This window comes from Cervus elaphus, chromosome 29 (assembly GCF_910594005.1).
Source record: "Cervus elaphus chromosome 29, mCerEla1.1, whole genome shotgun sequence".
In the NCBI taxonomy this organism is placed as follows: Eukaryota; Metazoa; Chordata; class Mammalia; order Artiodactyla; family Cervidae; genus Cervus; species Cervus elaphus.
Window position 1 is genome coordinate 9,127,579 of NC_057843.1, and position 27,918 is coordinate 9,155,496.

A 27,918-nucleotide genomic window follows, 5' to 3' on the forward strand; every position below is an offset into this window, starting at 1 on the left:
GAGCCGGTGCCGGCAGAGGCGCGACAAGTGTCCTTGGGCTTCCAAACCAGAGGGCCCTTCCAAACTGCCGTCTCCGAGAGCAGCGATTCTGCTCTCCTCCACGCCGCGAGAGCCACCCCACGACATTCCCCACCTTGAAGATGAAGAAAGAGGTTCAGAGTTTCTAAGTACCTTGACCAAGGTCGTCAGTTCACAAAGTGCCCGTTGGAATGGTGTCTCCCCAGGCCCAACCCTTTTTTGATCCTGGAAAGGTTATGGGTATTACATTTGATTTTTGTTTTGAATAGTTGAATTAATTTTGCTCAAGATGTAACTTAGTCCATTTGGGCATGGAAGCCTGAGTACTACATTTGATTTTTTGTTTTGAATAGTTGAATTAATTTTGCTTAAGGTATAACTTAGTCCATTTGGGCATGGAAGCCTGGGTTGGGAAGATCCCTCGAAAAAGGAAATGGCAACCCACTCTCGTATTCTTGCCTGGGAAATCCCATGGACAGAGGAGCCTGGCAGGCTACAGTCCATGGGGTTGCAAAGAATCAGACATGGCTGAGTGACTAACACTTTACAGCTTTTGTAGTTGAATCACCATTCTTTTTTTTTTTTTTTTTTTTTTTATTCATTTATTTGGCTGCATCAGGTCTTAGTTGCAGCATGTGGGATCTAGTTCCCTGACCAGGGATCGAACCTGGGCCCCCTGCATTGGGAGCTCAGAGTCTTAACCACTGGGCCAGCCGGGAAGTCCCTGAATCACCATTCTTGAATATACTGTTTCTTTTTTTTTTTCTTGTCTTTTTTCTCTTTGCTTTTCAATTTGGGGCATTTTTATTGACATGTCCTCAAGCTCACTGCGGAGAAGGCAATGGCAACCCACTCCAGTACTCTTGCCTGGAAAATCCCAGGGACGGAGCAGCCTGGTAGGCTGCAGTCCATGGGGTCACTAAGAGTCGGACACGACTGAGCGACTTCACTTTCACTTTTCACTTTCATGCATTGGAGAAGGAAATGGCAAACCACTCCAGTGTTCTTGCCTGGAGAATCCCAGGGACGGGGGAGCCTGGTGGGCTGACGTCTATGGGGTCGCACAGAGTCGGACACGACTGAAGCGACTTAGCAGCAGCAGCAGCAGCAAGCTCACTGACTCTTTGCTCAGCTGTGTGCAGTCTACTAATGAACCCATAAGGCATTCTTCACTTCTGTGACGGTGTTTTTGATTTTGAGCATCTCTTTTTTACTCTTTCCTGGAATTCCCATCTCCCTGCTTACATTACCCATCTGTTCTTGCATGTTGTCTAGTTTTCCCACTAGACCTTTAGCAATTTAATCATAGAGATTTTTCTCTGTTTTTTGGTCACACCACAAGGCTTGTGGGGTCTTAGTTCCCAGATCAGGGACTGAACCCATGCCCTTTCAGTGGAAGTGAGGAGTCCTAACTACTGGACCGCCAGGGAATTACTGATCACAGTTAAAATTCCCAGTCTGATAACCACAACATCCATGTCATATCTGAATTTACTCTGATACTTGCTCCTTCTTTTCAAACTGTGTGGTTTGCCCTTTGGTATAATTTGTAAATTTTTTGTTGAAAGCCAGACATGATGTACTGGGTAAAAAGGAACCTGGTGCTGCTTCCTGAGGAGGTTTATCCTCATGGTTTGTCCTCTGGTAAGTTGCCCTTCTTCTGTATCCATCTGTATCTCTCCAGTCTTGGGAGCATCAGCTTGTCCTGTGTTTAGACCAAACCTCAGTTTTTGTCTTTTGAATGGCAAAGGGTGGGGGTGTTGTGGGGAAGCAAACAGACCAGTTCTTCCCTACTGTATGTTTCTTCCCTATGACTCTCCTTCACTAACTCAGACAAAACACTTCATTTCTGGTCACCAAATGTGTGGTTTTTCACTGACCAATTTTCTGCAATACCACCTGGGTGTTCTACAATTTAACTCAGTTCTGATGCCGTCTACCCGGAGACAGCATTAAGGATTCGGTCTCAAAAGACTGCCCCACCCGGGGCCCCCTGCCCCACTTCAGACCCCAGCTGCAAGCCCAGGTTGTCACCTGCTTCTGACCAACAAATTACAGATCAGAGGTTCCAATACCCGCCTCCTTGGGTGTAATCAAATTGCAAGAACTCAGGGAAACTCTTCCTTACACTTAACAGTTTATTAAAGCATGTGATAAAGGATACACATGAGTAGTCAGATGAAGAGATACACAGGTCAGAGGTTGGGGAGGGTCCCCAGCACAGGAGCTTCTGTCCCCTGAAGCTGGGGGCCCATCGCCCTCCTGATGTGGATGCGTTCACCATCTTGAAGGCTCTCTGAATACTGTACTTCAGAATTTCTATGGAGTTTTTTTCATGCATGATTAACTCTATTTTCAGCCCCTTTCCCTTCTCAGGAGGATGGAGGGTGGGGCTGAAAATTCCAAGCTTCTAATTATGCTTTGGTCTTTCTGGTGACCAGCCCCTGTCCAGATGCCCACCCAGAGTCACCTCAATAGAACAAAAGATGCCCCTAGTGCTCTTATCACTTAGGAATTTACAAGGGCTTCAGGAACTCTGTGCCAGGAACCAGAGGCAGAGACCAATATATATTTTCTATTATCTCACATCCTGTGACCTAATTCTCTGATGGATCTAAGAAGATTGTTGATTTTTGGTTTGTTCATCTTTTTTTTCTTGTTGTTAGAATGTGACTTGGCTGGTTTAAAACTCAACATTCAAAAAACTAAGATCACGGCATCTGGTCCCATCACTTCATGGCAAATAGAAGGGGAAAAAGTGGAAACAGTGACTGATTTTATACTCTTGGGCTACAAAATCACTGCAGACGGTGACTGTAGCTATGAAATTAAAAGATGTTTGCTCCTTGGAAGAAAAGCTATGACAAATCTAGACAGCGTATTAAAAAGCAGAGACATCACTTTGCCAATAAAGATCCATATAGTCAAAGCTATGGTTTTTCCAGTAGTCACATACAGATATAAGACTTGGACCATAAAGAAAGCTGAGTGCCAAAGAATTGAGGCTTTTGAACTGTAGTGTTGGAGAAGACTCTTGAGAGTCCCTTGGACTGCAAGGAGATCAAACCAGTCAATTCTAAAGGAAATCAGCCCTGAATACTCATTGGAAGGACTTTTTGGCCACCTGATACAGAGAGCTAACTCACTGAAAAAGACCCTGATGCTGGGAAAGATTGAAGGCAAAAGGAGAAGAGGGCAGCGGATGATCAGATGGTTGGATGGCATTACTGACTCAGTGGACATGAATTTGAGCAAACTCCGGGAGACACTGAAGGACAGATAAGCCTGGCACGCTGCAGTCCATGGGGTTGCAAACAGTTGGACATAACTTGAGTGAACAACACAAATGTGACTGATAACTTCTAAGCCCCTTGCATGGCAAACTAGAAACCAGAATTCCCATTCTTTTACTTTTAATTCATCTGTGTCTTCGTGTTTAAAGTGGATTTCTTTACAGTCACCATGCAGTTGAGTCTTGCTTCTTTTTATCCAATCTGACAGTTGCCGCCTTTTAAATGGAGTAGCTAGGTCATAAATGCTTAATGTAATCGTTGATATAGTTGGGTTTTAATCTAACACCCTATTGTGTTTTCTATTTTGTCCCATATGTTTTTTGTTTGTTTCTTTTTTCCTCTTCTCCTGTCTTGTATAAATTGGATTAATTGATTTTTTTATGATACAGTATTACAGAATGACACCCAGTCCCTGCCCTAAAGGAATTTCAAAGTTGGTGGCGGTGGCAGCAGCATTCTGTCACATGATGTGAGCAGTGCTTAACGCGGGTGCGGTCCCCTGGGAAATCTCTGCCAGCACGCATGTCTGTGCACTTCTCCGTGGGTACACTGAACCTCAGCGAGCATCTGATTAAAAAACCAAACACAAAATAATGGTAGCTTGAAACCCACCCATTAAAGCAATCACACAGAGCCAAACAAATAAAGAAGTATCCTTGGTTTCTCACACCAGAATTGCTGCCTGATGACAGAGTGCCCCGTGATGAGATCGCTATCAGTCCTGCCTCATCATGTCACTCATTATCCTGACACGTGTTCACATAGGCTCAGAAAAGACATATTTCCCATTTTGTATTAATTATAGGTGATTCCTAGTCAGTCTCTCTTCTTCCTCTGAGACATTTGAAAAGAAGAGGCAATAGGATTGAAGAGACAGAAACATACCTCCTTGAACCAGTTCTTAGTTTTTCTTGCCATTTGCTGGTTTTCCATTTAAATTTGTCTGAGAGTTTAGCTTCTGACCAATTAAAGATCATTTCAGGGACTTTCCCTGGTGGTCCAGTTGCTAAGACTCCACGCTCCCAATGCAGCGGGCCCGGAGTCAATCCCTGGTCAGAGAACTAGATCCCAAGTGACACAGCTAAGAGTTCGCCTGCTGCAACTAAAGGTCCCTGCTTGCTGCAATGTAGACCCGGTACAACCAACCACACACACACATACATAAATAAATAAACATTAAAAAAAAAAGATCATTTCAGTGCAGTCATTCTACACGCATGCTTCCCTGCAGAAGGAAATCTGATCATTGTTCAGAGTGGAGCAGGAGAAAATTAATGTGGAAAACATCTGTTCTTGACATGGAACTCTCCTGGCCCTCAGTGCTAGGGAGGGGGCAAACACAGATCCCGGGATGAGCACCGCTTACCTGGGCGCTGTCTTGGGCATGCACACAGCACAGGCAAGCCCCTCAGCGCTTCCCTGGGCCTCCGAGGCTGCCTACCCTGTTTGCTGGCCGAGAGACTCGCTCAGATGTGCACAGATGGGACTGGACTTGCGGCTCTAGGTCAGGATCTGTCCCCCATTCGCTGAGAGACGTGACTGATCAGACATAAACACACACATGTAGAGGGGGCATTCTGTAGTAACCAGAGAGTCTGATCTGGGAAACCCCAAGTTTCTCTACCCCAGTGTTTTGTTACTCTCAAATCCAAACATCAAGGGTTTTGATGTTACCAGGCGCCTCCACTACCCGCACTCAGGAGCAGTGTCATCTGAAAATCCTATTCCCACCTCCCCCAGGTGCCCTGCAGAGCAGCTGTCACGTCTAGGATGCTGTGGGACTCTGTCCAGCTGTCCTTGTGTCCACTGAGGTGGTCCTCCATGTCTATCATACATCTCTGCTGTCTGGTTTAATCCCCCCAAATTATTCTAAATCCAAGAACATGATGAATTTCTCCTAAACTTCTGACTGTGAAGAGATTTCTTTTGGCTGAAAGAGGGGAACTCTGTTTCTGAGAGGGAAGTCAGGCCTGCGGGAGGGGGCGAGGAGGAAGGAGAAGGCAGCCAGCAGGCCTGGACCAGGTCTCCCGCCTCCCCTGTAGGCAACAGGGTTTACCCATTTGCTTTTCGCCTTACCTTGAACTTCAAGTGCCCTTTGGAGGAGGAAAGGTCCAGTGGAACTTGAGCGATACATATGGAGAGGGTAGACAAGCAGGGGTTAGAAGCACTTATGCTCTGATTAGAAGCACCAGGAGTGGCACTAACCATCCGTGCTCGTTAGAAGCACTCTGTCTGCTGTGGGGCTCTGATCTGAGTCAGAAGCCGACACAGGGAAGCCCCAGAACTGAGGAGCAGAGACCTGAGGATGAGATGTGTGTTCAGGTCTCTGCTCTGCCACCTGCCTTATCTGGGAATTAATACTACCATCTGGGCTGCCTAATTCACAGAGGGTTGTATGGAGGCAAGGACAACCTGGGAATGACCTTTGCAAGGGCGGTCAGTGGAGTCCAGATAAGTCAGTGTGAGCAAAGATGACCATCCTGGTGATGATGACTTCGACCTCCAGCCTGTGTGAGGGACAGAAAGCCCCGATAAGACACGTGCACAAAACCACAGGGAGGAGGGCTGGGGGCCGCGGCAGCCCCAGCTCAGCATGGCCAGCCAGCACGTGCTCCTGGGCAGAGTGCAGGGTCAGGAGCCAGGCCTGCTGCCTCGAGGCAGGGATGTGTGCCCGCCTCCCTTCTCTCTCCTTCTAGAATCACCAGAACTCTTCAGTTGGGAATAGAATCAGGGAAGCTCCTCGAGGGGAAAGTTTTGTGGGCTGAACCCTATTAATTTTATATTTAAGGTTCCATCCATTCATTATTATATAACATTTCACAGTTATTTAAGGTGCATGTTCAGTTCAGTTCAGTCGCTCAGTCAGGTCCGACTCTTTGCGACCCCGTGAGCCACAGCATGCCAGGCCTCCCTGTCCATCACCAACTCCCAGAGTCCACCCAAACCCATGTCCATCGAGTCAGTGATGCCATCCAATCATCTCATCTTCTGTTGTCCTCTTCTCCTCCTGCCCTCAATCTTGCCCAGCATCAGGGTCTTTTCAAATGATTCAGCTCTTCACATCAGGTGGCCAAAGTATTGGAGTTTCAGCTTCAACATCAGTCCTTCCAATGAACACTCAGGACTGATCTCCTTTAGGATGGACTGGTTGGATCTCCTTGCAGTCCAAGGGACCCTCAAGAGTCTTCTCCAACACCACAGTTCAAAAGCATCAATTCTTTGGCGCTCAGCTTTCTTTATGGTCCAACTCTCACATCCATACATGACTACTGGTAAAACCATAGCCTTGACTAGATGAACCTTTGTTGGCAAAGTAACGTCTCTGCTTTTTAATATGCTGTCTAGGTTGGTCATAACTTTCCTTCCAAGGAGTAAGCATCTTTTAATTTCATGGCTGCAGTCACCATCTGCAGTGATTTTGGAGCCCAGAAAAACTAAGCCAGCCACTGTTTCCACTGTTTCCCCATCTATCTGCCATGAAGTGATGGGACCGGTTGCCTGAGGTTCTTTCAAAAACACCATGTCAGGAATCCTGTATTATCCCCATTTCACTGGCGAAGAAATTGAGGCTGAGATCGGGTGAATGAACTATCATCACACCACTAGTAACTTGAAGCAACCATTTTTGACTTCAAGTCCTGTGTTCCTGTAAATGCTGTTCAGTGAACTACAACAAACCTAAAGGAAGATGAGAGGGAGGGGAGATGGGAGAGGAGAGGGGAGGAAGGAGAGAGGGGAAGTAGGAGAAAGGGGAAGGAGGAGAAGGGGGAGACTAGAAAGGGAAGGAGGTGAGCAGCGAAGCAGGGAAGGAGGAAAGGAAAAAGGGAAGAAGGAAAAAAGTCATTTGAGAGAGGGTAGAGTTCGCATAATATACACCGCAAGAGTAAGGCTCAGTCTGTGAGCAGACAGGTCCACTGTCCCCCTGAATTGTCACATGGCAAGCCCTCAGCTGTACTCTCCAAGGCTTCGGAAACACCCATCCCATCCCGCGGCGGTCCAAGCGCCCGCAGGCCCCGGCACCGCAGACTTATACATCTCAGTCCTTCTTGGCATAGTTGCCCTGAATGCACCTCGCCATCTCCACGGATGAACCTCTGCCAACAACTGGTCAGACAGGTCCTGGGCCCAGCGCTGCTCAGACAGGTATCGGGGATGCCTCGGACGGGGCATGCCAGTCCTGGACCCTCTCGCTCAGCCCTCTGAGCCCCGGGCTTTGGGGACGCTTGAGCTCCATGCGGAGCTCAGGCACTGAAGGTCCGAGAGGCAGCTGGGGTCACAGCTACCCAGCAACCCTGAGCACCGCCCGCACCAGGGCGCTTTTGCATAAAGTTGCCCAGGTGAATCAATGCGTGGATGCAAATCAATGAAGAAATAAAGGGAGACAGCTAGAGAGCCCGAGTTCCTGGGTGCTCACAGCTCACGCGCTCGGAGCGGAGCCCCTGTTGGCAACGCGGCGTTTAACGCCCAGGTCCTGCACAATCTAGGCTCGCGCGCTCTGTCCGGACGAAATGCCAGAAATAATTATTGTAGACAACAACCGCAACACCTATTCTCTCTGCCCTCGCCGTTTCCTCCATCTGCTGTCGGACTTTGGAATCCTTCTGGACAGCCCTGCGCTCCCCGGCGCCCGAGCATCTTCCTCACCTGGTGCTTGAATGCGGGCACTCTCTGCTCCGGAACCGCGCGCTGGGAGCGCGCGAGGCTGCAGGCGGGGAAGGGGACGCCCGCGGCCGGCAAGGGGGCGCTGTCCCCTAGAGGCTTCTGATCCTGCGGACCATCGTCCCGTCCTGGAGAGGCAGTGCGGTTAGAAAGGGTAGAGTCCTTCCAGGGGGGCTGCCGCGCAAATACACCTGCGGGGATCCGGTCTCTCTCTCCACAACTAGGGCCACCCCCGGCCAGGCGCGGCCGTAGCTCCCCGAGGTTCCCGGAGCATTCCGGTCTGGGGATTTTAGTTGAGAGATTTCTGGTAGAGGAGTTCAACAGGGGCAACGGCCTAGGCTTCCCCAAATAGGGAAGTCCACCTAGACCGCGGACACATTCACTACGCAAATCACCCCCTTCCTTCCCGGTCCCCGGTGCCAGCCAGCTCCGCCCGCTCCACCCCGGCTTCCAAGATGCTCTCTCCGCTCCGGCATCCACTGTCCAGCCAGGGCTGCTCCCCGTCCTTTGCTGTTCATCTGGGGCCCGCGAGAGCGAAGGGGTGGAGAGCTGGAGCCTAGGGTCCTGCCTCTGGGTCCTGGCTGGAGGAGGGAGGAAAAGTAGGCAATCTATTCTACGTGTAAAGCCCGGGGCGCTGTAGGTTGAAGGTGGGACTTGAGAAGTTGCATTTTTCCATCCGCTTACCAGGTCTTAGCCCTGGCGCTGCTTCCGGAGGGTATGTTGCCCACAGAGGCACCCGTGAGGTCAGTCACTGCAGGCAGGGACCCTTAAGTCCAGGCTTAGAATTTACCGGCTGCATGTGAAGTTATATTAACATCAACCGTCATGTATGCATGGAGTTTCAGCTTTCACACACAGCCCTGTGAGGTCAGTCGTATCCTCCTCATTTCCGACTGGGAGAAGAGCCCTGAGTCATGCATTAGGTAACCCAGCACTGAAGACCGGTCCTACCTCCAGACCCAATCCCACGGTCCTCTCAAAATGCCGGTGCTTTCAGGGTCACCTCTGCGGAGCCCTGCACGGCGATGGCTGCTCAGTAAATACTCTGTGGATCGGATTCCAGGATCGGATTCCTCACGACTTCCCTGTTTTATATAGTAGAGTGTGTCTAAGCCATATCTGCTCACTCATTTATTCATCCACTTATTCGGCCTTTCCTGACCACCTACTGTGTGCTGGTGCTCAAGTGAGGAACAGCCCTATTCACAAGATGAAGCAGGATGAGGAGCTGTCCTCTGAGCAGGGCTTTATGTGCCCCACAGAGGGCCCTGAGCTTCCAGCCCGCAAGCCTTCCAGTGGAGCGCAGGCCCAATCTGGTCTAGGGTGAGGGGGGTGGTGTCAGGAGGAGGGGAACTCGGGAGCCCGCTTTGTGCCAAAGCCTAGGATAGTCAGACTGCAGGGGTGGAGGGACAGAAGGACTCTGCTCTGAGAAGCAGGACTGATGGTCGGCAAAGAACAGAGAAGACAGGAAAAGGGAATTTCGCGAGAGAAAGGCTGGAGGCGAGGGAACTGGAGGCTGGGACGCCAGAGACCAGGGTGGGGTGGGGGTAGAGGTGTAAATAGAAAGACATCAGAGGCCAGGGTGAATGAGAGAACTGAGGCCGAAGGCGTGCTCTCTGAAGAGCCAGGGAGCTGCTGAGCGTCGAGGGAACCCTCCAGTGGGTGCCACGGAGAACCCGAAACGGGATCCAGCCCCGCCTCCAGTCTCTTTGCCTGCCCAAGTTGGCTGGGGGTGGGGGGCGAGATTGTGGCCGCCCAGGTCACAGGCCGGGTGTCATCGCCAAAAGTCACTCGTGCCCGGCCATTCCCAGAGAAACCTGTTTGGCTTCTATTCTCCGTAGGATTCCACGCACGGGAGGAGCTGGCGGAACCTGGCCCTGGGAGGCCGCAGCCAGTCGGGACGAGGGGCTGGAGGCCGGCTCCCGCTCCCGGGCCCCGCGATCACAGGCGGCTCCCGCCTCCCGGCCGGAGGCACCTGCGCTGGGAGCTGGCGGGCGGAGGGGCGCCCCCGGGGCTTCGGGGCACTGATCCCTGGGAACCACCGGGGAGACGGAGGGGCGGGCCGGGGGCGGGCACACCCTGGGGAAGCGGCCCGCCTCCCGCCTCTCCTCCCCGCAGGTCGGAGCCGGGACGCGGCGGCCCGGGACGCTGGGAGGGGGGCCCGCGCCGTGAAGGAGGGAGGGGCCGCGCCGCCTTCGAGAGTCATTGGAGGACGCGGCCTCTCGAAGCTGATAAATAAGGGGCCGGGCCGCGGCTGCCGGCCAAGTTGGACGCCGCAACCGGTGCGAGGGCCAGGTCAGCGCCGGCCCGACGACGCGAAGCGAGGCGACCCCCGTGCGGCCATGGCCTCGCTGCTAGGAACTTACCCGTGGCCCGAGGGTCTCGAGTGCCCGGCCCTGGAAGCCGAGCTGTCGGACGGGCTGTCGCCGCCGGCCGCCCCCCGCCCGCCGGGGGACAAGGGCTCGGAGAGCCGTATCCGGCGGCCCATGAACGCCTTCATGGTGTGGGCCAAGGACGAGAGGAAACGTCTGGCGGTGCAGAACCCGGACCTGCACAACGCCGAGCTCAGCAAGATGCTGGGTGAGTGAGCCGGCGGGGCGCGGCCCGAAGTCGGCGGGCGGGGGGTCTGGGGGCTGGAGGCCGGGCGGGTGCAGTGAGGGCGCGCGGGGCGGGGGTGGGACAGACTAGGCGTGGGGGACGCACGGGGGCGCGCACCGTGCCCGCGAGGTTGGGCATCTGGGCGAGCGTGGGTGTGCGCGCGGGGACTGGGATTCCACGCAGAGACGCGTGGATCAGGCCCAGAGTGAACCGGCACGGCCCGCCGGGGTGGCCGGGGAGGCCCACTGGAAGGGACGGGAGCCGAGTTAGGGGCCCTGGGGCACGGGCGGGTCTGAGCTGCGGCCTGGTGCGGGGGACTCGGCTTCGGAGATCCTCGCGTGCACGGACAGGTCGGGTGTAAGGCAACAGGAAAACCCATCATCCGCTGAACTTCACCTCGGGCACAATCACAGAAGGAGGTCGTACCTCTCATTAACGAATATTCGTAAAGAGAGACCTTGCGGTGGCCTATTCCTGCTTTAACTTAATTATCAAACCAACAGCAAAATGGACTTGATTCGAGCCTCTTTCTCAGTCGCAGGAGTGTAGAAAATTTGATTCGGAGGCTTAGGACGGCCTGTGCGGGTATGTCCCAGAACCCGGCCGATTCCCTGGGGCTGCCCCGGGGTCCCAGCCCCAGACGCTGGGCTGGGGACAAGTCAGGCCAATAGAGAAAGGATGTTCTGGAGGTCGGGGGTTTCTTCTCTCTCCACTGTCAGAAGCTGGGCACTATATCAGCTCCAGCCAACGCCTCACCTCTTTGCCCTTCGTGGTAGTTTTTATTCATTTTGACGGATGGGAATCTTTCAAAGCACTTTTGTGTGCCCAGCAGGCGCCAGGCCCTGTGAAAAAGGACAGTGTGTGGTCACCCGAGGCTGGCCCTGCCCCCAGCAACCCCACCCGGACCAGCTTGGAGCCTTTTCTTTTTCCTTTTTCCACTGGAGCTTGGGGCTCCTTCCCCAGATCGGTGGAATGAGGCCTGACACCCCTCTTTGTGCTGTCTAAAGCCACAGGCCCTCTGGCAGAAGGGGTCCTCTTGCAGTTTGAGTGCCCTTTCAAAGCAGCTGATAGAGTGCTGGTTTCAAAGAGCCTCCCACCCTCTGCCCAGCCCCCTGGCTAGCTGTTCCCAGGACGAGTTAGTGGGCCAGTGTGTCTTAGCGAGCCCTGTCCCAGATAAAAAATACTTAAAATCATACTTTATACTGTGTTGGCATAAAGACAAATATATTAAGATATACAATAATAAAACAGTTTCTTCAAGCAGAAAGTTTATATTTTTCTTGAGATTTCTAAAGCAATGAATATACTTTTTTTTTGGTGAGCTCCTAAACGTAATTTTTTGGTGTGACCCAGGTGCTACGCCTGTTGCCCAAGCACAGCTCTTGTGAGGAGGATAGAGCAGGCCCAGCCAAGGGTGGGAGAACTCAGGTTGGAGAGCCTTGCAGGATTGGGGCTGCCTGCTCCCAGGGAAGGGACAGGCAAAGGGACTTGGGTAACAAATGCCTCCTGTAAGCTGGTTCCTATTGGCAGTTGGCACTTAGGCTTCTAGAGGTTACAGTGCATTTTGCAGGAAAGATATGGATTCCTTCCTGCTTAACCACACAGCCCCTGGCACTAGGCAAAGGAAACTGACCTAGTGTTGCTTTGAAAAATGTGGATTTTCTACACCTGCTGAAGGGGAGGGGGCAGCAGGATGATCTATTTCCATCCCAAGCCCATGATCTTGCCCAGCCCTTTCCTTTCTGACTTAGGAAAGGGAAAAGGCTGAATGCGAGAGCCCAGACTTTTTTGACTATTAGCTCTCCAGTCTTTGACTCTAAAAGCATCACACAGTAGCACTCATGTATGTTATGAATGAGAAAGCAGGTAAAGACAGTTATACATTTAGTGGTTTTAAAAATGAACCTATATTTTATGAATACTACAATATCTCGGTACACTCAGAAACTTTGAGTCACATTTTACATTCAGTCCACAGTCAGGGTGTGGGTGTGTCTGGGTCTTGGGCCTCTTGCCACAACTTGTGGCCTTAAACAGGCTGGGAACTAATGGCCAACTCCAAATCTGGAGTTCCTGACAGTGCTCGCTTTGGCGGCACATATACTAAAATTGGAGTTCCTGACACTTTTAAAGTTGTCTTTTCAACTGAGAGCTAATTGTATTAATTGACAACATCACTGGAATAGTGTTATATACTTTCATCCAAACGGTACTGGATGATCACTTTCCTCCAGCCTCCTCTGTGTACCTCACACCGAGGGCCAGCCAGCACCCCCAAGAAGGGCAGCCACGACATAGCTCTGGACTTGGCCCTGTGCCGAGTGCTCTGGGTGGGAGATGCGGCCCCTTTCCTTCCAAGTTTTGGGGCAGGGGGCTGCCCTCTGGGCTAGTTTGTCTCAGACTTCAGGGTACAGTAGAGTCATAGGGGAACTTAAGTTCCCAAGCCTACCCTAGGAGGTAACCATCTAAGGTGTCCAGAAGTGACCTTTAGAAAACCTGCAGCGGGATGGGCAATGTGCTTTAAGAAAGAAAGAGACACTAAAGTAATCTACGCAATTACACACAAGTGAAAAGGATGAACAGAAAATACACATGAGAGCAGCATTTGTGCACCAGTGGGACACAATTGTGGGATGCTTCTTCAGACGGGAGTTTTGGTTTACTGCGGGGAAAACAAAGATCCGGGGAAGGTAAGGGGTTTACTTCTGTATAGAGAGTCTGGCTGATAAGGTGCCCTCTGCCATGGTCACAGTAGACAGAAGCCATAGCTTGTGTGTGTGTGTGTGTGTGTGTGTGTGTGTGTGTGTGTGGCATGAAGGTTCTGTTTGACCTTCAAATGTAAGGGCTAATCCTCTGTTGCCATAAGTGAGACCCTGTAGTTTACATCTTGTAATTTACCTCCATCTGTGAAGCTGACTGATCCTGAGTTCCCTCACAAGAAAACCTGTGATAGACATATGCCACAAATAAATAATATAGTGTCACTTCCTGAAGGGCAGCGATAACTCAGGAAGGCAGAGTTTTCATTAGGATGCACAAATGATAAGAACTGACCCTCTGAGGGTGAAGGGAGCCCAAATCAATGTTGTGGTCTACATATTTTTGTCCTGTGGGTGACACTGGGTTAGGTGGACCATTCACTGAGAATCTCACACTGTTTACACATTCGTGTTGTCTGGTGGCTTTGATAGGAGAGGTGCCATGATTGTGTTTGTGTGTGTGTCTTTTGCACGAATGCCTTGGAGCATGCAAGTGGGAGAGGTTGGTTTGGCCTTACTGCGCGTGCAGGATGTGGGCTGAGAAGAGGGTGCGAGGAGTGTGGGGCGCCTTGTGTGAAGAGGGGGCACTGGGGTGGGGGGAGGGACAGGGGACCCGAGGCGGCAAGCGTGTGGCGGCCCCAGAGACAGGTGCACGGGGGCGCCCCGAGCCGCGCAGAGACTGACGGCGGCCTTGTCTGACTTGTGTGAGCAGGAAAGTCGTGGAAGGCGCTGACGCTGTCCCAGAAGCGGCCCTACGTGGACGAGGCGGAGCGGCTGCGACTCCAGCACATGCAGGACTACCCCAACTACAAGTACCGGCCGCGCAGGAAGAAGCAGGCCAAGCGCCTGTGCAAGCGCGTGGACCCAGGCTTCCTGCTCAGCTCGCTCTCCCGCGACCAGAACTCCCTGCCCGAGAAGCGGGGCGGCGGCCGGGGGGCGCCGGGGGAGAAGGAGGACCGGGGTGAGTACTCCCCGGGCTCCGCGCTGCCCGGCCTGCGGGGCTGCTTCCACGACGGCCCAGCCGGCGGCGGCGGCGGCGGCGGCGGCGGCACCCCGGGCAGCGTGGACGCGTACCCCTACGGGCTGCCCACCCCGCCGGAGATGTCACCCTTGGACGTGCTGGAGCCGGAGCAGACCTTCTTCTCCTCCCCATGCCAGGAGGACCATGCGCACTCCCGCCGCATCCCCCACCTGCCCGGGCCCCCCTACTCCCCGGAGTACGCCCCCAACCCCCTCCACTGCAGCCACCCCCTGGGCTCCCTGGCCCTCGGTCAGTCCTCGGGCGTCTCCATGATGTCCACCGTGCCTGGCTGTCCCGCGTCTCCGGCCTATTACTCCCAGGCCGCCTACCCGCCTCTCCACTCCAACCTGCACGCCCACCTGGGCCAGCTCTCCCCGCCTCCCGAGCATCCCGGCTTCGACGCCCTGGATCAGCTGAGCCAGGTGGAACTCCTGGGGGACATGGATCGCAATGAATTCGACCAGTACTTGAACACTCCCGGCCACCCAGACTCTGCCGCCGGGGCCCTCAGCGGGCAGGGCGCAGCGGTCTCCGAGGTGACACCGACGGGCCCCACAGAGACCAGCCTCATTTCCGTGCTGGCTGACGCCACGGCCACGTACTACAACAGTTACAGCGTGTCCTAGAGCCCGGGCGGCCCGTCCGGCCCGGCCTCGCCGCCGCCGGGCCCTCCCGCGCCGAGCGCAGCGCCCCGGGGTGGGCGCGCACTTCCACCCGCCGCCCGCCGACCGGCTCTGCGGGTCCGGGGCCCCGCCCCCCGCCCCTGCCCCTCCGCCCCGCCCGCCTGCGGCCTGCGTTCGGAGTGTATTCCTTCAAAGGAGTTTCCACTGGCTCCACCCTGGGAATCAGGCGCGGTCGTTGCTGAGGACGCTATTTCCCGGTAGAGTTTTCACTGACCTCTCCTCTCAGTCTTCAATCCGGAAACAAATTTGGGAAAGCCCAGCAACATTCGCATCCCTGCCGCTTCTGACACAGCCGCAGGGATCCTGCCGTCCTGACCTTTGTTTGGTCTTCCAGGTGAGGGGAGCCCTGGGCTAAGATTGGGGCACTGGCGGTCCAATCCCAGTTCTGCCTCCGGGGGCTGGGGAGACCTGACTCCCCTCGCCTCCCCTTCCAGCCCATCCCCCCCATCTACGGAGTGAGGGACAGACTCCGTATCTTAGGTACCCTCCACTCCAGGGTTTTCTGATTTAGGATTCTCTCCAAAGGAAGCTGAAGCTGGCCTCAGTGAACTCATTCACGTGCAACCTGGTGAGGATTCCGTGCACTGCCCAAGGACGCCAGGCTGCTGCCCTTGGTCACCATCTTCCAATATGAATGATCCTAGTCTTCCAAAAGGACCCTTTATGAGTTTGAGAAAAAACACTCATCGTGATTTGGGGAATTAACGCCGGGGGTTAACTGCATCACTGACAATGAAATTGAATTCAAGCTGCTTTTTTAAAAGCATACTTTTTTTTTTTAAGATAAGTTCTTTGATAGCTCAGTTGGTAAAGAATCTGCCTGCAATGCAGGAGACCCTGGTTTGATTCCTGGGTCAGGAAGATCTGCTGGAGAAGGGATAGGCTACCCCCTCCAGTTTTTTGGGGCTTCCCTTGTGGCTCAGCTGGTAAAGAATCCACCTGCAATGCGGGAGACCTGGGTTCGATCCCTGGGTTGGGAAGATCCCCTGGAGAAGGGAAAGGCTACCCACTCCAGTTTCTGGCCTGGAGAATTCCATGGACTGTATAATCCATGGGGTTGCAAAGAGTCAGACCTGACTGAGTGACTTTCACTTTCTTTTCACTTTCATACATTTCAAAACAAAATACATGCCTGAATATTTACAGTGTGTATGAGACACACACAACACATACACCTTCATGCTCAGCCTGAATCGGATACAGTTTGCTGACCTTGGCAACTTCTTGTCAGCCTTCCGTTCCTAATGAACCTAAGAGCAGGGAGTTGGAAAGAGTTTCAGCACCGTGGCATCAGTGTCTTCCAATCTGATTGTGCTGATTTCTTGAGCAAAATTTCACCATGCTCTCCCTTCTGCAGATGCAAAATGATCTTCCTTTCCTGAAATTTCTTTTTTCTCTTCTTTTCTGTTCTTTCTTCACCCCTGAATTGGCTACTGATTCAAAGATCCCTTGACTTAAAAATCCCAGGCATGATTCCTATGGCAGAAATGGGAATTTGTTCTCCTCACCAGCCCTCTGGTTCTTCAGGTAACATCTTCAGCCAACACATCAAAGCAACTTCCCTTTATTATACTTACTTCCCAAAGAATAGAAATGCACTGTGATTCAGAAAATATTTCTGAGCCCTGACCCCATCCCAAAAACATTTCTATCCTTCCTCCAAGTCTCCGTTGAAGGAACATACCTATCAGACATAAAAGACAGTTGTCTTATGATTTCAGCATTTTATTGCCTGTATGAAATATGTAAGTGTTTTTATATATTCTCCTATTATTTTCACCTTATATTTTGTATTGTTGAAAGATCCTTTTTTTTTTTCTTCCAAGGAATTCTCTTGTAAAATCACTTATAAGATATGATTAATCTTTATGCTATTACTGTATGTGACTTTTGGTAATAAATAGTAAACCATGGACAATATGATTGGTGCAGTCCAGAATGTGTATTAATAATCTTATAAAACAGTATCACAGACATTAAGCTAAACTGTTCCATTTTCTGTAGGAACTATATATGCTTTGGAATGGTTGTAGATATTGGTTTGCCTAAAATATTTAATTTAAATAAACATTTTTGTACCACGATCATTCTATCATTTGAAATACAGTTTGGTGAAAGAAAAAGTTTTCAAGTGAGGCGTAGATATTTATGCCAGTTCTCCTTCTGGTGTTGGTCAAAATGTTCTCTTCATCATCTTTTTTTTTTTAAAAAAGTTATCTTGTTGGAGTAGTTGATTGGTTGATTTTATTAATTATGGTAAAGAGATAAAGCCTAATTTTACACCTTAGAAACAGTGTCATTCTTCTTGATATTGAAAGAAAAGACAAATTCATAGCCTAGTTGCGAAACAATTTTCTCCTCGGAAAGGATGACTTCACACTTCTAAGATGGAATGCAGTGGTTCTCAGGCTGTCTCAGGATGGGAAGTGGGGCCCAAGTATTTGCTTCCTTAAGGGGAAACTCCATTTTCCCCTTCTTTTTGAAATCATCTTTTGAAGACTATTTAGATTGTCCTCTATGCATCTATGCATCTAGGGATGTGGTCTTACAAGAATCATGTGTTCTCAAAGCTCCCTGGAACGTTGCAGAGAAGACAGGGCAGCACAAGGGTGGGTAATTAAAGGATGTAATATCTTGTTAGGGTTTAGGATGAAAATCCCAGCCAAACAGTGTCCGGAAAAAAGTGATGATTCCTCAGTCCCCAGGCCATTCACTACATCTGGCTCCTCTCTGTGGGAAAGCCGTTGTAACTTGTTCATGTCAATAGAAGCCCTGTGTTCTTCCAGGGCCTCTGGGCCAAGGAGTAGGTCTTGGGAGGGTCTGATTGGGCAGACGTTCTTTCTGCAAATTGGATCGTAATCTCTAGTCATTACTTTAATAGCACTTTATAGATATAGGGAGTTTTACAGCAAGTTTTATGGTCTGTTTCTCATTCCCAGCCCCAGATGGGGCCCGTCATCACTCCACCCCATTGCACAGTCAGGAACACTGAGGCCCAGGGAGGGAGGTGGCACCCTGGGGTCACCCTACTCAACTGGTGGAGGCTGGGTTTTCAGCACTTCAAATACATTTGCTGGCATTGACAGTCTCCCAGTTCGAAGGCTCATGCCTTTTCTGGAGACTCACCAGACATGGGGTTACATCCGGCCCATTTTTACCTCTCACCTCCCAGGGAAAAAGGATGAACAAAGGGGAAATGACAAGGCTAGCATTAGATGACACCCGAATTCCTTGCTGCCTAGGCCCGCCCCCGTGGCCAGCTGACAGTGAATGCCTGCAGTGTCATCCGCTGTCAGGAGAGCTTGTCCTGCAACGTCCACTGGTCGTGTCTGGGTGTCAGCGTCAGCGTCCGGCCCTGGGCGGTGCCAGAGGGGCGTGTTTCACTCCGGCCGCACTGTGGGGGCAAGGGTGGTGTCCCCCGCCTTCGGGAGGGCAGGAAACTGGCCGGCGACAGGGTGCTTTCTCACTTTTGCTCAGCTGTGAGTGAAACGGTCATGCCCGGAAGCCAGGGGTATTTTAGAGATTTAGCCGCCCCTCCCAGGTACCCAGCTCTCCTGCCTGCCCCTCCCAGGACACGCGTACTTCTGGCTTTGGCTGATGAGAATTGATGCGTGTGCCCTGTTTTATGGGCTGTTTTCCTAAAACATGAGTGTTACCACGTCACACTTCCTTAAGACACTTTGGTGCCTGTGCGTCGCCCATGGCACACAGGGTGAGTGCAGAGGTGGGTCCCCAGGGGCCCTGCGAGGTTCATGGGTCCGGGGAGGGGCCCTGGTACTGTGTTCACATGGCCAGCCCCCACCCCCTGCCCCTTCCCCACAGTGTACCCACGGCACGGAAAGCCTATTGTTCTCTGAAAATGCTTTCTTTCCCCAGGCTTTTGTGCGTGTCCCAGCACTATTCCCCGACCAGGGAGACCCTCACTCTCACGGCCTGTCTGATGACATCTGACCCACTGTCCAAATCCAGCTCCGACACTCCCATTCGTGCTGGCTCGGGGGTGGGGGAAGCGGGTCACTCTCCTCTCTGAGCTCCAACAGGACTTGATGGGATCTAGCACTTACAGCTGGTGTTGGTGTCATCCATTTGTGTGAGTCTTCCCCAGCAGGGCAGATAGTAGCTGCTCAACAAGTAAATGGATGAATAAATGAATAAGGTAAACATCTGAGAAGTCCTGTAGGTGTTGCAGTGAGTCCTGGTGTTAAAGACCTGAAATCTTCTGGGTCCCTAATCTCCTCACTCATCTCTCTGGAAACCCAGACCCTGGAACCCTTGTGTGTGCAGTTCTCGGGGCTCTGAGACAGAATCTGATGCAGCCGTGGCCAGATACCCTCCCCTGTTACAGAAGTAAACGTCAGGAGGTGGGCACAGGAGACCCAAGCATCTCCTCTCCCATCTCATCCTTGAGTACCAGAATACAGCTGAGGGCAGATGATTTGTAGCATTTGTAACTTCCTACCTTTCTTTTGGAAAGCCTGTGCTGTTGATTTCATCCTAGTGAAAGGGATTTGGACAGAAAGAAGGAAGGAAGGGAACGAAATATTTATCTGCGTATCATCTATCCATCCATTGAACCCATCCACCCACTTCACTTACCCATTGATCATCTTTCTACCCATTCATCCACCCACTTAGCCATTTATTATCTATCTAGCTATCATCTACTGATACTTTAATTTTCAGAAGAAACATAGTCTTTGTAGAAAGTTTAGGAAAAAATAACATCATAGGGAAAAAATTAAGTCATCTATGGTCAACAACTTAGTAACGTTACTGGTAATTTTTTTATACACATCAGTGCATTTTATTTGTTTACTCATGCCAGCCCTGTTTTGTTTGTCTAGCTCTCCAGAGACACATGTGTTTTATGATAGGCATTTTTATTCATTAATATTAAATAGACATTTTCTCATGTCCTTAAACTTTATTTTTCTGCTAAGAGTGTTGAAAAGGGCAGTTGAAAAATCAACATGAAAAAAATATTAGAAAAAAAGAAAAATTACACACTCCATGACCTTGACATAACTGGTTCATTTTTGTATACTCAACTCCCCATGCGTTCGAGATATAGATACCATTGGTATTTGGTTTTATCCTTCCAACATCTTATTATAGAAATTGTCCCACATTGATAGCTGTCCGCATGTTTATCACTTTTGATGACGACACAGTACTTCAGTGCAGGACTGTGGCTTAATTTACTTGGTACTAAATAACTAAGTTGTTCCATTTTCATTTTTTGCCATTATAAATAGCACGGCAGTGAACATTTACTTGTTTCTGCCTTTGGCTGCATTCACAGTCGGATATCGCAGGTCTAAGCTATGAGTAAGTTTACAGCTTTTCATCGAGGCACAAAATGACTCCATGCAATCAATCCCCAGAATGAACTCTTTCCTACCAGGAAGAAGGAAGGCTCCTGAAGACAGTCTACACTTGGTTCCAATCTGCTCATGCTCAGTGGCCTTCCCCTGTCACGGCAGCTCGTCTTCCTAAGGACCAGTTATGAGCTTGCCACCGGCTTTACTGACGCACTGGAGGTATTCCATTCCTCAGTCACCACGGTAGACAGCACACCCTTCCTGAAGCATCATCAGTTTACTCTACGGAAGACAGGCTTCCTCTGCCAGTCAGTGTGGGAACTGAACTGGTCCTCAGAGTCCCCCAGGGCACAGGGCAGCTGGCTGCATTCAGAGGGTACTCAGAGCTCCGAGGAGCAGGAGAGGGTCTGGAAAGACCTGGGAACCAGGGCAGGAGTGACCTCCCCGCATCCCTGGATTTTGATTGGAACTTGGGCTAATGTCTGGACCTGTTCTCTCATCCGGGACAGATAGTTAGTGAATTTCTGGGCTCGTGAGAAATTGTAAAGCTTTTATACACACGTACAGAATAGCTGTTGTCTCCTTCAGATCTCTTTAAACAAATTTTATTTCTTTTAGACCTGGAGGCTGGTACTAGTTTAAAGAGCCTGGAGCTAAGTGTTAGTTTATCACACTGAGACCGATTGCGCAATAGACCTCACGATGTGGGAGAGGGGCTTGTAGAGAGGAACCCTCTATTTCCTTGTCTGGCACCGAGCTGGGATTGACAGAGACAGTCTGGGTCATTCTGTCCATTCCCCTGTCTCTACTGAGGACTGAGTCTTAGCCATTCTTCTTCAGACAGGTTTCTAATTGATTTGAGTCCTCTACAGAAAGGGGTTTTTCTCTCTTAAGAGAGTCTAATGAGTTCCATCATCAAAAAGTTCTTTCTCAGGACTTCCTTGGCGATCCAGGAAGATCCTTGACTTGTTAAGACTCTGAACTTCCACTCCAGGAGGCGCGGATTTGATCTCTGGACAGGGAACAAGATCCCGTATGCTGCACAGTGTGGCCAAAAAGTTTTCAAAAAGTTCTATCTTGTACCTTCTTGTACCTCGCCTAAATCCCTCCTGCTCAGTTTCAATCCATGTACACTTAATGTCGTCTGCAGAAATTAACGGGACTTGTCCTCAGGTGGTCCTCCCCCTGGAGGCTGGTGGTCATGCTCTTCCCCTCTTCATCACGGGACCATGTAGAGGCCCCGATGCAGCCTGGATTTCCTCCAGATCCTCTCAGGCCTGCCTTCTCTTGAACTGGAGGGACATGGGATTAGGGTGGGGGTGACAAGGAAGGTCCCCCTGTTATACAAACCATGAGCGAGGAAGGCGGGGGATCACCCAAGACTGGGAGAGGACTCTATGGGCACTTCTGGGATGGTTCTACGTGTAGGCCTGGGGTGTAGTCATCTCTCAGAGGGTCACGTCTGGGCCAGAATGTGAGTCCCCTAGTTCTGCTCACTGTCCTTTCACTGGTCACTAACATTCCATCCATCCAAGGGGCCTTGGGGAGGCACAGTTTTGGGACAAATTGGGGAACCTTAAAACAAGGAACGTAAGCCCCTGGATTCTGGGAAAATCAGTGGATTCTGATGAGTGAAATATCTTTGCAGCAGGGGCCTCAGGGCCACTGTGTCTTAGAGGTTCTGTTGATGAGACCTGAGAGATGTGGTCAGCTTCCACAGGCGGGGGTCCTCCCATGAGGACGGGTGCCCCAGGGTGTCCACATGCTCCACACGTGTGTCCACGTGCTCCACAAGCATGCTGGCTTGTCCTTGTCACATCAGAGGACCCAAGAGAGCTGTGTAGCTCCTCCGCTCCAACTTTGACAAGGCTTATGACTTCCTTTTTCTTTATCCCCTTTCCTGAAAAGTAGAAGAACCAGCTGCCCCATTCAGGGTGCTGTGAAGCTTCAGGAAAGCATGTGTAACGTCCTTAAGATCTGCAAGACAGGGTATAATAAGGTAGATTGATTTGTTCCAATGAGGACCATCAATCGAATGAGGTGTCTTCATGTAAATAAAGCAGTTACATTTTTACTGGAAAGAATTCTCATCCTAGCTCTGTGACCCTGAACAAAATGAGAGGTCAGAGCTGGAAGGAATTTTTTTTTTGCTTTATTTATTTATTGTTTATTTACTTTTGACTCACTGGGTCTATGCTGCTGCACACAGGCTCTCTCTGGCTGCAGGGTGTGGGGACTATTTTCTCACGGTGCACAGGCTTCTCACCCTGGTGGCTTCTCCTATTGTAGAGCACAGGCTCAGCAGCTGTGGGATACAGGCTCCTTGGCACGTGGGATCTTCCTAGGCCAGGAATTGAACCTGTGTTCCCTGCACTGGCAGGCAGATTCTTATCCACTGGACCACCAGGGAACCCCAGGAACTGTTATCGTGCTGTCAATCCCCAGATTTGATGAAAAAGGAATTGGAGGCCAGGAGAGGTCAAGGGATTCACTTGAGAGGGAGCAGCTTGGAGCAGAAACTGGTGAAGGGCCTTGAGTGGCCAGGAGGGGCCCCACCCCTCAGGACCCAGCCTGGCCAGTCATCCTCAGCAGTGCTGGCTGGGGGAGAACGCCACCTCCGTGGCCTCTCTGCTGGATGAGGGGCGTCTCAGCCTTGAGTGGGGGTAGGGGGGTGGGGGGCTGGCTAGTGGCACAGCAAGGACACAGGTGATGGGACAAAGTGTTCCTCGGAATGCAGACAGTAGGGGATGCAGGAGCCTGTGAGTGGGCATGACCAGGAGACTTCCCCAGAAGCTTCTTCCTGGATTCCTGCAGCCTCCGGGTGCTGACTCAGGAGAGGGAGGCTAGGGATGAGTGTCCTGGGAAGGGAGAGCCTCGTGTGCTCTGGTGGGAGGTGGGCACCTGGCCCTCGGCTCCCCGGCCCTTCTGGGAATGGTGGAGGGGGGCACAGAAGAACCCGGACATCTCTGGAAGCCTGGGCCCCTTTGTAGTGTTTCTGCCACCCCCGCCTGCCCCCTCTGTGACCAGGCTGCCAGCGCCCAAAAAAAGTAGTAGGTGGTTCAGGGTTGGCAGAGGGGCTGGGAAGCCGGGGCAGAACCCCGAAGTGGCCATCACAACCCAGCACGGTCTGCCTCCCTGGAGGCTGGGGGACCGAGAGGAGGACGAAGGCCTGCAGGAGGGGCCCGGAGAGGGCGGAGGAGCAGCCTGGTGCCGAGTGTTTTCCTGCCCCTGGGAGCTGCTGTGACCAGGAGGAGGAGGATGTGGCCTGAGCCCAGTGTTTCCTGCCTGATAAGCCGGCCCCTCCCTGGGAGCCACGGCCAGGCCACCTTCGCGCCCAGAGCCCTGCCCAGGGAGGGGCCGGCCGAGGAGGAAAATCACTTCTCCAGATTAGCTAGCCCAGGCCGAGCCTTCCTCCCCCGCCCCGTACTGAAGCAGCCACAGGAAACGGGGCTGGGGCCAGCACGCCCAGAGGTCCCCACCTTCAGAGCACTCAGGCTCCAGGCCCAGGGACTCCGGCCTGTCTTGGGGCCTCAGAGGCCACGTCCCCCGAGAGCGGACGCCTTCCTGCTCCAAAGTCAATCCTCTCCAAGGAGGGCAGGGACTGCAAATCTTTTAATGTGTTTGTCAGATCTCATGCCTGGGGTTCAGGCTGCAAAGCTGGTCCATTTCTTGTCAGTCCACGCACTGGCCCCCTCCCACCTGGCCGCCATCCGAGGGCAGAGGGCGGACAGTGGTGGGCTTGGCAGGCCCGACGCCAGGCTGGCGCAGAGGGAGGGGCCAGGGCTGCCCGGGGCCCCAGCTGCTGCCCTGCTCTGCCCTAATGGGCTGTGTGGCTGGAGTGAGGTCCCGACCCTTTCTGAGCGCTGCTCCCTTCTAACTGGAAGGATGAGGAGCAGCAGCCACACAGGAGCAGAGGGTCTCCCTCCCAGGGACTTGGGGAGCCGCATGGGCAGTGACCACCCCCCTGAGAAGGGCTGGCTCTCAGAGAGCAGCCCGTCCCCACGGAGGGAGGGGAGGAGCGCCTGGAGGGGCAGCGCCTGCTCATTAATGTCACCTTGAGCTGACTTGCCCCTGCTCTGCTTTCCTCTCCCATAGAGAACATCCTCTCCGGTCTCGCTCCCGCCATCCCGTCCCTGGGCCCGGTCTCCTCCCTGGGAGTCAGGATACTTGGGACTCCAGGTTGGGGGCAAGGATTATGCCTAGGACCCCAAGGCAGGCAAGAGGGGGCTTCTCAGAGACACCAGTCCTGGAGAGGGTAGGCGGCTGCTCAGACACACAGCCATCAATGGGGACCCCACCAGGACCGCAGGCTGCCGACATCCAGGCATGCCCCCTGCCAACCCAGCAGCTGGCCCTCTCACAGGCCCTCTGCTCTGGGCACTCTGCCCCCAAACTGGGGTGCACCTCCTCCCTCAAGCCCAGACCTGCTCCCCAGGCCCCTGATAAAGGCACCCCCTCCACCCTCAGCAGGAAGCCAGTTCTTGGTCATTAAAGTGTGCAGAGGGAGAATTTAATGCCCAGCACAGGTGAACATGTGCTTGCCTTGCAGAAGACATGTGCCTAGGTATTGGCGGACACCCTAGTGGGCACGTGCATGAGGAGACGTGGGCAGCACTCTGCCCTTCACACTTGGAGGCACTGTCTACAAAGCGCTTCTGATGAATGGTGTCTCCCGTGACCATGGCAGCCATCCCAATGCAGGTATGATTATACCCTTTCACAGGTGGAACTGATGCTCAGGTGAGGCAAAGCAGGGCTGAGTCAGGTCCCGTCGCTTAGAGACGGGGATCCCGCCGATGGAGCAGGAGACAAACGTACCCTCCCTGGTTCCTGCCTCAGAGGATGGCTGTGCCTGGGGTGAGCGTCCACCCATCACAGCTGACCCTGAACAGCTGGTGGGCAGCGGAGAGGAAGGTGGGGAATTCCCTGGGCTGCTAGTCAGCTCGCAGCCTGGCTGATGGCGCAGGGCCACGCGAGCTGCCTGGGCTGTGCTGTCCCCTGATCTGGGGTCGCCTGGTCATGGGAGGCCTGTAGATAGGAGAGGTGGGTGGAGGAAGGAAACTGTATTCTAAGCCTTTCCATTTTATGCTCTGCAGAGCTGGCTCAGCCACTTGTCTGCTGTGTGACTTTGGGCAAGTTACTTTCCCTCTCTGGGCCTCTGTAAATTAGAAATCTGGACTTGAGAGTCTCTGGAGGCTAGAATACCCTGGTTCTCTGAACCTGTGAAAAGGAGCAAGAAGAAGAGGTGTTCCCCTCCTCTCTACTCCTGGCCTCAGCCTGGGAGTGGTCTCTAGGGAGGTGGCAGTCATGGGGGGGTCCCTGGGTGGGGTCCCCCTGAGCTGCACACACCTGTGCTGGGGGTGTGGCTCCCACGTTCAGGCCCTGAACACATCCTTCCTCATCATCCCTCCTTGCCCAGCTGCCTTGGGCTCTCGCCCAGCCTTGTCGCCAGGCCACGGCCTAAGGCCCCCAGACACCTGGCTGGGCCCCATTCTATGTGTCACCAGCCCTTGGCACCACCTCCTTGGAACTCTGCCTCACCTTGCCCAAGTCACCTGATCTGTCTCCCTTTCCGCAGAGGGTATTTGGCCTGACGAGATGAGGCAAGAGGCCTCTGCTGTCAGAGCCCAGCCTGGTAGGTCCTCACGTAACCCTGATACCCAGGAGCGTCCCTCCCGTCAGGCAGGACCAAGGGAAGGCTGCAGCTGGGCCCTCCGTGGTCAAGGGGGACTCCAGGACTCCACCCTCCCAAGCCCACAAGCGCTGTCCACTCCCGGGCCTCCCCACAGTCACTTGACTATGGTCCTGAGTCCAGCCAGAGGGGCCCATAACGTCTGCAAATGTCGCTTTGGGGCAAGCTTCTGCCTGCCTGCTACCACCAGCAAGGTGAGGCCCAGACCTCTCTGAGGGATGCTCAGGCCCCAGCCCAGCTGGCAGCCTCCTCTTCCCTGACTCACTGCCCACAGCGCGCCCTGTGTTCTGGGCACAGCAGATTTCCAAATGGGGCTTGTTTCCTCATTCCCCCCTGCCTTTGCTTGGGCTGTTCCCTCAGGCTGAGATGCCCTTCCCCACATCTTCACTTGGACTCCTACCCATGTCTCAGGACGCAGCTCAGATGTTTCTCCTCTCAGAAAGCCTCCTCCAAGCACTCTCCACCCATCCGACCCACCTCCCCCAGCCCACGCCCCCAGAGCGTGTGTGCATGTCCCCCCAGCCTCTCATGCAGTACCGAGCACGTGATAATGCCTCTGTTTTCCAGCCTGTGTCCTCCTGCTAGTCTAGGAATGGATTTATCTGGGAAAAGCATCGTCTTTATCTTTGATTCCCTGGGACCTGCTTCGTGCCAGGCACACAGTAGGTGCCCCCTCAGCGTCTGCTGGATGATAGAAGCTGCTCAGGGCTCCAACACTTCTGGTCTGCCTTCTGCTCAGTGTTTGACCTTAGACGAGTCGCTTCATTTTTCTCTGGGACTTGGTTTTTCTACTTGTAAATCAGTCAGTACTCGCTTATGTTGAGAGATTTCAGATTACGGCAATTAAAAATCGAAACTCAGGAGATGATCAATGGTGAAGTTTACATTCATAATTCAATCTCTCTCTCTCTCTCTTTTTTTTAAACTTGACTGCGCTGGGCCTTTGTTGCTGTTGGGGCTCTTTGTAGTTGGGGAGCAATGGGCTGCTTATTGTGGTGGCTCCTCTTGTTGCGGAGCACAGGCCTCACTAGTTGCAGCATGCAGGCTCACTACTGCTTCACTCGTTGCAGTAATTGTGGTGCATGGGCTTAGTTACTCCTCAGCATGAGGAATCACCCTGATCCAGGGATCGAACCTGTGTCCCCTGCATTGGCAGGCAGATTCTTATCCACTGTACCCTCACGGAAGTCCCACAATCACCTTTTGATGATCACTGGAAAATTTTAATTCTACACTGGCTGTCTGCCACCTTTTAGCCTGTGCCTGTACCCCACCCTTGGCCGTCTGTCAGGAATGAAAACTATTTGTAATGTCCCCACAGGAGCAGGTCAGGAAGAAAATCAGTGCTACATGTGGGGAGATGATACATACACATATATATTACACAAACTCCTATATATACATATATTACACACACATATGTATTACATACACATATATTATACACCTGTACACACATATATTGCACATAATCACTTATACATAAATACATACTGCATGCATATACACACATATCATGACTTTCCAAGGCCTGATACAAAAGACTTTGGGCCAGCTTATTCTCCCACCCCAATGGGGCCAATCCAAGCAGCTGGCTCTAAAGATTCCTGTTGCTGTTGTTCAGTTGCTCAGTTGTGTCCAACTGTTTGTGACCCCATGGACTGCAGCACGCTAGGCTTCCCTGTCCCTCACTGTCTCCCAGATTTTGTTCAAACTCATGTCCATTGAGTCGATGATGCCATCCAACCATCTCATCCTCTGTCACCCTCTTGTCCTCCCACCCTCAATCTTTCCCAGCATCAGGGTCTTTTCCAATGAGTCAGCTCTTCACATCAGGTGGCCAAAGTGTTGGAGCTTCAGCTTCAGCATCAGTC

The 27,918-nt window shown here is 52.4% G+C and overlaps 2 protein-coding genes across 2 annotated transcripts; one reads left to right on the forward strand and one right to left on the reverse strand.

Annotated features, from left to right (window-relative positions):
• Positions 1–6,760: 6,760 nt before the first annotated feature.
• On the reverse strand, positions 6,761–10,314 carry LOC122685769 (translation initiation factor IF-2-like). Its single transcript, XM_043890682.1, has 4 exons — positions 10,278–10,314; positions 9,762–10,224; positions 7,956–8,649; positions 6,761–6,989 (listed from the first exon to the last, which is right to left on the reverse strand). Exons 1-4 carry the CDS (start codon positions 10,312–10,314, stop codon positions 6,906–6,908), a joined length of 1,278 nt encoding a protein of 425 aa, XP_043746617.1. The 3' UTR covers positions 6,761–6,905.
• On the forward strand, positions 10,102–17,115 carry SOX7 (SRY-box transcription factor 7). The gene is made up of 2 exons (XM_043891212.1): positions 10,102–10,550; positions 14,040–17,115. Exons 1-2 carry the CDS (start codon positions 10,313–10,315, stop codon positions 14,972–14,974), a joined length of 1,173 nt encoding a protein of 390 aa, XP_043747147.1. The 5' UTR covers positions 10,102–10,312; the 3' UTR covers positions 14,975–17,115.
• The last annotated feature ends 10,803 nt before the right edge of the window (positions 17,116–27,918 follow it).

Bases quoted from the DNA above. Each gene is read 5' to 3' on its own strand.
- SOX7 (XM_043891212.1), top strand. From the start codon at position 10,313: ATGGCCTCGCTGCTAGGAACTTACCCGTGGCCCGAGGGTCTCGAGTGC. The intron at 10,551-14,039 runs GTGAGTGAGCCG...TTGTGTGAGCAG, and splicing joins CGAGCTCAGCAAGATGCTGG to GAAAGTCGTGGAAGGCGCTG.
- LOC122685769 (XM_043890682.1), bottom strand. From the start codon at position 10,314: ATGGCCGCACGGGGGTCGCCTCGCTTCGCGTCGTCGG. The intron at 10,225-10,277 runs GCCGGCGCTGAC...CTTGGCCGGCAG, and splicing joins GCCTCGCTTCGCGTCGTCGG to CCGCGGCCCGGCCCCTTATT. The intron at 6,990-7,955 runs GTGAGGAAGATG...ATCTTCCTTTAG, and splicing joins TGCCCGCATTCAAGCACCAG to GTTTGTTGTAGTTCACTGAA.